This window comes from Amborella trichopoda, chromosome 6 (genome assembly GCF_054954075.1).
Source record: "Amborella trichopoda isolate Santa Cruz 75 chromosome 6, AtrichopodaSantaCruz75HAP2 v2.0, whole genome shotgun sequence".
Lineage (NCBI taxonomy): Eukaryota > Viridiplantae > Streptophyta > Magnoliopsida > Amborellales > Amborellaceae > Amborella > Amborella trichopoda.
The window spans coordinates 49,625,356-49,636,369 of record NC_142341.1 but is presented as its reverse complement, the minus strand read 5'-3'; the positions used below and the strand labels follow the sequence as shown (position 1 = coordinate 49,636,369).

At 37.6% G+C, this 11,014-nt stretch overlaps 2 protein-coding genes across 7 annotated transcripts; one reads left to right on the top strand and one right to left on the bottom strand.

Annotated features, from left to right (window-relative positions):
- Positions 1–1,990: 1,990 nt before the first annotated feature.
- LOC18441838 (Ribosomal L18p/L5e family protein) lies at positions 1,991–10,660 on the bottom strand. 6 transcript variants are annotated; one of them, XM_088869003.1, is made up of 4 exons: positions 10,398–10,636; positions 9,928–10,299; positions 4,832–4,906; positions 1,991–2,552 (listed from the first exon to the last, which is right to left on the bottom strand). In XM_088869003.1, exons 2-3 carry the CDS (start codon positions 10,255–10,257, stop codon positions 4,880–4,882), a joined length of 357 nt encoding a protein of 118 aa, XP_088725129.1. In that variant the 5' UTR covers positions 10,258–10,299; positions 10,398–10,636; the 3' UTR covers positions 1,991–2,552; positions 4,832–4,879. The 6 variants fall into 6 exon arrangements, with proteins under 6 accessions (XP_088725129.1, XP_020527665.2, XP_088725128.1 ...); XM_088869002.1 differs by lacking the exon at positions 1,991–2,552 and adding an exon at positions 2,927–3,393; XM_020672006.2 differs by having other exon boundaries at positions 9,928–10,660.
- On the top strand, positions 5,247–7,227 carry LOC18441837 (syntaxin-125). Its single transcript, XM_006852064.4, has 2 exons — positions 5,247–5,546; positions 5,620–7,227. The coding sequence occupies exon 2, from the start codon at positions 6,126–6,128 to the stop codon at positions 7,077–7,079; it is 954 nt and encodes a 317-aa protein (XP_006852126.1). The 5' UTR covers positions 5,247–5,546; positions 5,620–6,125; the 3' UTR covers positions 7,080–7,227.
- Positions 10,661–11,014: the final 354 nt, after the last annotated feature.

The window sequence follows — 11,014 nt, the reverse complement described above, 5'->3', positions numbered from 1 at the left end:
CAACAAAGTTTTTTTTAGCAACTTTTATCTCAAGTTGAAATTTTTCTAGCAAATGCCTCTGAAGAAAAAAAAGTCATTTTTTGACGAAAATGCCTATAGTACCGGATTATCCTATTTTGTGTCGGACCGCATGCCCAAAGTACTGGACCGCCCCTATTTTGTGTTTTGAGCCACATGCTTTCCAAAAACCCAAAGTGCTGGACCGCACCTATTTTGTGCTAGATCACATGCCCAAAATGCCAGACCGCCTCTATTTTGTATCGGACTGTATGGTTTCCAGAAGCAAAATACCGGACCGCATGCTTTCCAGAAGCAAAGTGCAGGACCACCCCCATTTTATGTCGGACCGCCCTCATTTTTGTGTTGGACCATATGTTTTCTCGAGGGTATTTTGATCTTTATTTTATTTTATTTTTTACTTGAGGTATTTGCTAGGAAAGTTAAATTTTAAATAAAAACTGAGAAAAAAAGGTTTGGTTGGGTAAGTTACCTAGATAGCCTATTCCTCGAGGTTATTTGTAATTTTAAAGAAAACGCTGGCTATCAATCATTTAGGAGGGAGAGAGACCACATACATCTCTACCATATCAGTTGAGTATATTTTTGTGGTGAATGAATATGCCCTAATGGATGGCCTCATCAATTGGGCCCTTAAAAAATTATAAAAACCCTCCAAATATACTATCTAGGCAACTTAATCGCCAGCTAATATTTTTTCTCACTTTTTTTCCCACAACCACTTTTCCTTGTAAAAACCTCCAAGGTAAAAAGTTGTTATTTATTTTTTTTGATAGAAATGCCTTTCCTGTACAAAAAAAAAAGTCAATTGACGGTCTCAAGTAGCGTATTGCCGCAGCGGCCAATTCAACCGTCGGAGCGATGTAGCTCCAGAAGGAGTATTGCCGGAGCGCATCTTTATACTGCCGGAGCACTTGGTTTCATTGCCGGAACGACCTATTCAACCGCCGGAGCACTGTGGCTCCAAAAAGTGTACTGCCGGAGTGAGTCCTTGCATTGTTGGAGCGCTTGTCCTCATTGCCGAAGCGACCTATCCAACTGCCGAAGTGCTTTGGCTTCAGAAGGTGTACTACCGGAGTGAGTCATTGCATTGCTGGAACGCGTGTCCTCATTGCCGAAGCATTTAAATGTACTGCCGGAGTGCACAGGGAGAGAGTCGTGGGTAAAAGCCACAAGGAGAGAGAGGGGATAGTTTAGTCTCATTTTTCTTTTTTTGTGGATTGCTGGGTTTTGCGAGGAAAAGTGGTTGTGGGAAAAAAAGTGAGAAACAAGTTCGCTGGGGGTAAGTTGCATAAGATGATATACTTGAGGGGTTCTTTATAATTTTCCATAGATTTAAATGACACTTTTAAATTTAATGTTTATGGAGGATGGGGTTCCCTTGTCAAAAATGTCAACCAGGAGCTTATCTCACGATTCCATCACTTCCCATAAAATAACATAACTAAAAAATTATCTCACGATTCCATCACTTCCCATAAAATAACATAACTAAAAAATGTGAAGTAGCCAAAACTCGTGGTTTTTTTATATGGATAGAAATCAATTGGGACCTAATCGGTTTTGAGATAGTACGGGTCTCGGTTTAGACCCTTGGAAAGCCTTTTATATATATATATATATATATATATATATATATATATATATATATATATATATATATATATAAAAAGATGCTACAAAATGCTTATAAGTGAATATGAATAGTAATTTCATTTACCCAAATCACCCTCCAAACTTCATTGTACAGTCACAGTTGTCCAATAGTGTTTCAATTTTCATTTTCCATATCGTGTCCCCAAGTTAGGGTAAGGGCCGGGCGTAGGTTAGGGCATCTTTGGCCCGATATAGGCTGTGCTTGGCTTATGTGGACCCAACCCGACCCCTTTATTGAATTTAAACTCTCTTATCCCGACATTTAGGCAAAATTTGAGTAAAGAATTTAGGGAAAATTACAAAAACCCCTCAGGAGTAGATTTTCTAAACAACTTCCCCTAACCAACTTTTTTTTTCACAACTTGTTGAAATAATACTCGATATGGATAATTATAATATAGTTATCCATAGCTCATATTTTACCACAACTTTTACCCTAAAACTATATTTTATAATAAATACCCACAAGTTAAAAAGTTATATTCTTTGACGAAAATGCACCCACGAAACCCACAACTCTGCCATGTCGAGCAAGTGAAATTGCGCTCCAGCAATAAGTGTCGTCGGTCTGGTAGTTGTTTGACGCTGTTCAACAACGTTGTCTGGCGATCTCAGTTTGACAAATCAAATTTCGCTCCGACAATATATGTCATCGGTCCGACAGTCGTTTACCACGGTTTGGCACTTGTTTTACACGGTCCGACACTTGTTTGCCGCAGTCCGACACCTATTTGCCGCAATCCAGCACTTGTTTTTCGAGATCCAGCAGTAAACCTATTGTTCTTATGACATGGTACCTTTCTGGCAAGAATATGTGCCAGACTGTCTTTGGTCATTGTGCTTCCAATGGGATGTGATGCCATCATGTACGAACAAACCTATTTTTGTGAAAAAAAATAAAAAATATGACTTTTCGACTTGAGGAGTATTTCCTATAAAAAAAAAATTTCGAGGTGAAAGTTGTAAAAAAAAAAGGTGCAGTTGGCATACAAACACCTCCGTAGGTGTAGAGGTAAGGTGCCTTTCAAATTTTATCATGGTATATAATTTTGATGTAAAATGTTACTAAGATTATCTCAAAATCTATTTTTCTATCTAATTATAAAATTTTAAATTTAAAAGATGATTAAAATCAAGTAGATCTATAAACATATGAAAACCTTGTAAATGGATGGTGTAGATAATATGTTGTAAAATGCACTATTTTTTAGATTTAAAATCTATTTAGTTTTCATAGTCATACATCTCGATGTTGAGATGATCAATCAAAGGGTTTTTCAACATTAAAATTACCTTTTTCAATGGATTTTTAAGGGGCATCCATAGTTCTACATTATAAGGTAGCATCCTTGTATAAACTTTTTCCAAAAAAAAATTGATAATATCTCAAACCTGTTCCTTTTGGGGAACCAGATTCACATAAAACACTAATAGGGAAGGCCGGGCCGTCTTTCTTTAACGAAATTTTGGAGCGTCAAGTTCAAAAATTTCGCAAAGAATGAAGGGGAATCACGTTCCAAAATTTCGCAAAGAACGAAGGGGAATCACGGTTATTTCTTGAAATAATGGGGATGTCATTGTCATTTCATGAATAGGAAAGGGTATGTCTTCTCCATTTCTTCCAATCGCTAGGAAGAGTTATAGTAAAACGACGCGGGATGGTCAGGACAGGAGGTGGCGTACGCAGCCTCAGAATTGGAGCCAAAAGATCATATGCTCCTGCAGGATCATTTCATGCATTCAATTCTCTACAAGTAGTACTTTAGGACCTAAATTTGAGATGTGGCCTCTTCAGTTCCCACATAAAAAGATAAAACAACCAAAATAAAAAAATACGCGCTTTGTACATCCTGAAATAAGAAGTTTCAAAATTGAATAAAACTGATGTCAAGATTTTTTAATGTAAAGTAGATTCCAGTATTTCAAATCCATAGAATTTTCTAAAGGAAAAAGCTTATATAAAAAGTTACAATAATTGATATCATCAATTTTATTTGAATGGTGTATATTTGATGCGTTCTTAAAAGATGTGCCACTTTTTTTATAGCTTTAATAGCTTTAAAAGATGGAAAAAATTTATATAAAATTGCAACCTTAAAATATAGAATTATAGATGAACATAAAAAATCCATCGGAAAAAGTTGTTTTAATGTTGAAAAACCTCTAATGGGTCATCTCGACTGCAAGATGTATGAATGTGAAAAATATATATATATATATATATTTTGAGTCCAAAAAATAATGCATCTTGCAAGACATTATCTGACCGTCGATTTTCAAGATTTTCATATATTTATATATCTACTTGATTTTAACCATTTTTTGAAGTTTTAAATTTTATAATTAAATATAAAAATAGATTTTTAGATAATCATAATAATTTTTTTCACCAAAATTACATATTATGATACAATTTGGAGATGTGGCTTAATTAGATTGTTTAAGATTGAAACCTTATATAAACTACACCCCTTAAAAGATATACAAAATACACAGTATCCAACTAAAATGGACCGTATAAAGTGTGCAACCTTAATTCTACTTACAAGTAAGGTTGCAACATTATACAAACCTCACCCTTATCTAAAAGATAAAAAAGTTTATTTGCAACCTTATATTACATAAGGTAAACCTCAAAAAATAAAAACTGTTTGAAATCGTAAAACCTTCCAATTGATCATCTCGACCTCGAGATGCATGGGTGTAATAAAAAAAAAGAATTTTTAAGTCCTAAAAATAATAGATTTTGTAATAAATTATCTAGACGTTCTATTTTCAAGAATTTATAGATGTCCTTAATCTATATTGTTAGTAAAATTTTAAATTTCATAAATGGGATTGAACATGGATTTTGAAACTATCATAAGATTTCTAAACCGAAACACCATCTTTCGATAACATTTAGAAGTGCAAATCTCTCTCCCTCTCTCTCAAATGCATCACACCCGTTAGTAAAATTGACAATAATCTCCCTTTACATACTTTTTGAGATGATGTTAATTGTCTCTCCATAAGTTTATGAAGTTTATAAGGGCATAGCTTGACAAAACCATTCAATAAATTGGCCAAAAACAAAATGTCTCTATCTAAATTCACTCGATTATCAGAAAGAATAATGGTTATAATGAGAACGACAAGAAGGGGAGAGAAATATTACCAATCTACTGTGTGTCAAAAGATTCTCTGCTCCGCAGGAGCTTCTCCTTCAATTTTTGGATGTAACCTCCTCAACCTAGCAACAACCAACCCAAAAAAAAAAAAATCAAAACCCACTCTGTGTCACTGAAAAAAATACTGGCCATAGATTGAACACAGCACTCAGCTCTCTAACTGTTTAGGAACATAAAACCCAAATTTTAAAACCACTCATTTGTGTTATAAAGTGGATCCCAAAACTTTAGATCAAGAAAATAAATCCCCTCACAAGTCTTTTGCCGAGACCAAATATACAGTGTGTTCCTGTGGGAGCCCACTGCTTTTTTTTGGGTAGCTGGAGTAATGACTTTTTCTATTGCCACTTTCCTTCCTGATATAAAATTCATATAAAAATGGTTGGATATTTTGTGGAAAACGCGGAGCAAATGCTGATAGAGGTGCCGGAGTTTAACAAGTCAAACTAACCACCAAAGAAAGCAGGCCTTATTGAATGGGTTTTCAATGCTGAGACCACTTCTCTATCTCTCTCTCTCTCTAAAGACTTAAAAGGCCTTTCTTCTTCTTCTCTCAACCTTCACAGAGAACACAACCACCTTCATCTGATCCTTATTGTTTCTAGCCTCCTCTAGGGTCTCTCACCACCCACCGATCTATTTATTCAGTCCGACACCAACAAATACTGGCAGCAGCTTTGTGCCCTATCGTACCCATTTCCGGTGAGTTCTAGTGCTTTTTCAGACTGATCAGAACTGAATTCTGCGTTTTCTGGCTGATTGAATTGAATCTCAGGAGCTGAGTTACCAGTTGGCCAGATCAAAGTTTCAATAGTTCCATTTCAAAATCCGGCAACTCACACCAAAGCCTGGTGAGTACTGAACAATTAACAAAAGGTTTGTGAGTTTAATGCTTGTTTGACCAAATTCTAGTCATTCTCATCCTACTCAATTGAACCTCTACAAATTTCTCAGATTGTCAGAGAGAGATTTCTGCACTCTCTGGCCAATCTAACCAAAACCTGGCGATATCCTATTGATTGTAAGAAATTTAATCTATTCATTGTTGACCCCAAAACCAAATTCGGCTAGGTTTCACTATAAACCCCAAAAAACTCAGGCAATCGTAACCAAATTCTCGGGCAACTCAAATCTAAATCAGCCCATTTCCCTTTAAATCCTTGGAAAAAGTCCCTTTTAACCCCAAAAAGTTCAGGCCAATCCGAATCAAATTCCATCAATTCCTTGTGATCCAAAAAAGAGCTTAGGCAATTCCTGATCAAATTCTGGTGACTCCCCACCATGAATGACCTTTTCTCAAGCTCCTTCAACCGCCAAGCCCAGCCCGACCTCGAGGCAGGAGGTCCTGGCACAGAGATGCGACGCGGGCCCCACAGGGATGGGGCCACTGTTAACCTAGACCAGTTCTTCTCTGATGTTGAGGCCCTTAAAGATGAGCTCCGAGCAATTGAGTCCCTCCACTCGCACCTCAAGGAGGCCCATGAGGAGAGCAAAACCCTACACGAGCGAGCCTCAGTGCGGGCCTTGCGAACCCGAATGGACTCTGATGTGAGCCAAGCTGTTCGTCGTGCCAAGCTCGTGAAGGTTCGGCTTGAGGCGCTGGACCGAGCCAATGCAGCTCACCGAGTTCAGCCCGGGTGTGGACCTGGCTCATCGACCGATCGCACCCGCACCTCTGTAGTAAGTGGTCTTCGAAAAAAACTCAGGGACTTAATGGAGGAGTTTCAATCACTAAGAAACACTATACAAGGTGAATATCGAGAAACCATAGAGAGAAGGTATTTTACGGTTACTGGAGAGAAACCGGACGAGGCCATGCTTGATAGGCTAGTTTCGACCGGAGAGGGTGAGAACTTCATGAGAAGAGCTTTGCAAGAGGGGGGGAGAGGGCAAATTCTGGATGTCATTTCAGAGATTCAAGAGAGAAGAGATGCAGTTAAAGAGTTGGAGAAGAGCTTGGTTGAGCTGCATCAGGTCTTTATGGACATGTCGGTTTTGGTGAATGCGCAAGGCGAGCAGCTCGATAATATTGAGAGTCATGTTGAGAGGGCAAATTCGTATGTGAGGGGAGGAACGCAACAGTTGGAGACTGCAAGGAAGCATCAGAAGAGCACTAGGAAATGGACTTGCATCGGTATAGTTGTGCTCTTGGTCATCCTCCTCATCATCCTCCTACCAATTCTACTAAGGAATACAAACAATGGTGGAAACAACAATGGCACCGCACAACCGTAGTTATTAGCGGCATTTTGTTCATCTTCTTTCTGTTTTCTTCTTTTTTTTTCCTTTTTTTTGTTTGTAGTGTGGGGTGTTCATACCTGATCATCATTTTGTGCTTGAGTGGTATACATGATAATGGATTTGATTTCCTACATTGACATCATACTAAACTTGTTGATCTTCCTCTAAAGAATTAGGGAAAACATGTAGAAAATGAAGAAATTTATCTAAAACACATCAAAAGAAGACAAAAAAAACATCTTTATGTATCCAAAGAAGGAAAAATCTCCTCCTCATTTTCATTAATTCATAACACACGCATACACATTTCTTATATTCCATCCGAACAGGAGGAAATCAAAGTTCATGTAAAGCTAAATGTTTATTTTATTTAATTGATACCAGAAAACCAAGTTGGACAAAAAGTTGAATGTTTATTTTTCATTGTTTTATTTAATTGATACCAGGAAACCAAATTGGACAAAAAGTTGAAAAAGTTGAACGTTTATTTTTCATTGTTACTAGAATGTCTCACCATATCTAACACGAGTATTGAAAGGCAGCAGGAATGGAGCCGTGAAAAGCATAATGCATATAAACCAATGAAACAAATTGGTGCAGTGCAAGAAAGCAGAGCAAAATGCACAAAACAACACTTGCGCACACACACAGCTAATTAGTGATGGAAACTCATTTCTCCAACCAGAAGTCAGCTTTTTGTAGAAGGAGTCTCATGGAATAGCTTTAAGGGTTACCAATTTCATAGGTTCCATAAAATCTGCCTCAAAGCAAATAGTTGCATCAGGCACGTAAATACAAATCTGAAACAACCAACCTTAAAACTGGCCAAAAAAACAGGGAAGATTACACTTGAAGACTGTTACACACATGAAATCCATGACAGTTGTTTTTGCATATCCTCTAAACCTGGTTATTGCCAAAACCCTAATCCGTTTAAGTCCATTCTCTGTTTCTTTCCTAATTTTATTTTGTCTTTGAGAATTCTACCACTTTCCCAATATTTTCAGAGAGATTCAGAACTTTTCATTGGACCATTTCCAAACTCATTGAAAAGTCTAAATGTCTCGTGGTTCTGTCAAGGAATTTCTTATCATGCGGAACTAGAGCCAGGCCTAGGTAAAAGGTACATAATAAATGAGTGGCTTAAGGAGTGGCATTCTGTCATTGGGGCCAGGAGTCTCTTTTAGAAATTCTAGAGTTTAGAGTCAATTAAGGCCTAGAACTCATGAGGTGGGAGAAGGGCTTTGGCAGGGTTGCAATATAATTGTTGGATTAACACAAGCATCAGACAATGGTTCCTGAGAGAAAAATATTCTCCCTTATTTATATAGTAATGCTTGTTATACTTTCCTCCCCCTCTTTGTTGTCTCTTTTAGGGTAAAGTAGCACAATATCAACCGGAAGAAGCTCTAAAAACAGCTACCATAATGTATGAAGTTCTGAAGTATCTAACGTAAAGATTGAAATTGTAGCAGTAACAACAATAAAGACCACTGAAAAGCATTCTATTACAAATCAATTAATAGAACACATACAAGAGCGCTGGCAGCCTGGCAAATGATGCAGCTCAAGAAGCTTTAGAAGCATCCTAATAGGAGTTTTATCATTTGCTTGCTTAAATTCTAATTCCCTTTTTTTAAAAAGTTTTTTCAAGCTTTTCCCTGACAAATAAAGCTGGAGACCAAATGGAATCTCAAAGAATCAAGTTTTACAGGTTCACCAATAGAATTACAAAGCTTACACAGAAAAACTCATGAGGAAAACAGAGAGTCTGGTGTGTTGGTTAAGAAACTTCACATCATCTCCAGACAGCAATGCACAAGTAAAACCAGGAGATTCAAAGAGGGAAAAAAACCAGGAGATTCAAAGAGAAAGACTAGAATCTCTGAGAAGAGATCAGAGCATTTAAGATGCAGCCTGCGAGCGTCTCAGTAGAAGCATCAACCTTTATGTCTATGCCATATTTGGAACTCAGTAGGCTCCACTCAGACTCCCCTGGGTCACTCAGGCTCAGCAGGGTGCCAAATCCGGAACCATACAGATTGGAACCGGCTGATGTCGCCAATTTCCATTGTTTTTATTAACTTTTTGAACAAACAGACTTGTCTGAGTTTCTCAGACATGATACCGTCACAGCCCTTCTGAGTTCCCACCCAACTTTTTGTTTTCTAACACTGTTTCTATGAAGCAACTACCAGATGAATAGAGCTGGAATTCAACCACAATAACCAGACAACCCCTAAGAGTACACGCATACAGATCATGGAAAACTAGAAAGTTCAGACAGAAGTACATGGGTGGCTTTCAAGCTACTACCTAAAAATAAAGTTTGATCAGCCTATAACAAAAAACGCCATGGCAAAGCATAAAATTTATCTTTAACAGGTGCTCCATGACGACCAAAAAAATCACGAATTCAACAAGGAATCAACCATCAAAATAGCCCTAAAAACTCTAATGACATATATCTTTAATACAGCCTAAAACTCACAACATAACCCGTCAATAGAACCATGAAATTCATGAGAAAATATGAAATTGAAAATAGAGACTTATGGTCTTGATTTAAGAATTTTAGAGAAAAGCTTCAGCCATCATTTTTTTAAAGAATGAACAAATACTTTATCAGAGAAATAGATTGAATTCAGCATAAATAACCATTCAAGAAACCATGAATTATAGCTATGAAGCCCAAAATTAAAATTGGCAAAGAGGCACTTAAATTACAGCATTACAGATCCTCCATTCTTCAGGGCCATTTTTCACATTACAACAAAGCATAAAGATTCACAGGTAGACAGAAATAGGGTTTGGTCTCTCAGGTGCGAACAAAAGGGTTCACCTGAATGCCATTATTTTTCAGGGCAGCAAGCAAAGCTTGAATCCTTTTCTTATAATGGAGAGGCCTGGACTCCTCCTCCTTTGAATCGATCAGAACCTGTGAAATCCCCAATTCTGAGATCCTGTTCCCCAGGTTTTTCCCAACTTTAGCTGCGGCTTGGGAGTCCCAAAACATGTGAGAACGAGGAAATCTGTTAAGTTTTGCCTTGTACTCTGGTAAGAATTCTTGCTCCATTGAAGACGCCATGGCTACAATGGACTCTGTGTTTGTGTTCACCACCTGAGCCAATACTCTTCTGCAACTCACTGCAACTTTGAGAAGATGGCCCATGGCGAATGGGCACACATAGCTTGGAGCTTGGAGCCTCTTGTGCTGTGGTGAAGCAGTGAAAATGGCGATAAAAAGGGCGAGAATGTTAGGGTAGGGTTTCTTGACAAAAATTTCAGAACAGAGTGTGTAAGAAATTGTACTTAGCATCCATGTCATGCTTGCATTTCTCTCTCGCCATGTTCGCGTCTATCTCTGAGAAATTCAACGACTTGCATCTCTCTTTGCCATAAATTCATGTTCTCTCCCGTTCTGTCACGTCTTCTCGTAAATAGGGTTCTCTCTTTCTCCAGGGACTACTCGAAAGACTGCTCTCTCGCTCGATGACGACTGCTCGTGAATAGAGCAGCCAATGTGTCGGGCTGGCCTTGGGCTCGCACCCGAGGGATTCGATCGGGCGGGTTTTTAAGCCAATTGTTATTAGTTAAAATAGGGAAAATTATAGAGTAAAAGGTTTCCATAATTCCCTAACAACATGGAAGATCTATGCTTCGCCTACCATCGAGCCATCCAATTTTGATCTAGTGAACCACTCACCATTTGATCTTAGATCCAACGTCTCAAAGTATTTTATTTTTAATTTTTGTTATACAAATTGTATTAATATAAAATTTGGTTGTATTAATATAAAAATTGGTACGTGCTATCTTTTCATTGGGGTGCACCTATAAAAAATATTAAAAATAAATTTTCAATAAAATATAATAACCAAAATACCCCTTGAAACTTTTTGAAATATTTTGATCATTTTTTTTATTGT

What these genes read in the sequence shown, in the direction of transcription:
- LOC18441837 (XM_006852064.4), top strand. Translation starts at nt 6,126, where the DNA reads ATGAATGACCTTTTCTCAAGCTCCTTCAACCGCCAAGCCCAGCCCGAC.
- LOC18441838 (XM_020672002.2), bottom strand. Translation starts at nt 10,413, where the DNA reads ATGACATGGATGCTAAGTACAATTTCTTACACACTCTGTTCTGAAATT. An exon ending in TGAAAAATAATGGCATTCAG is followed by an intron (nt 7,214 to 9,927) that starts GTGAACCCTTTT and finishes ATGTCAATGTAG; the next exon opens with GAAATCAAATCCATTATCAT.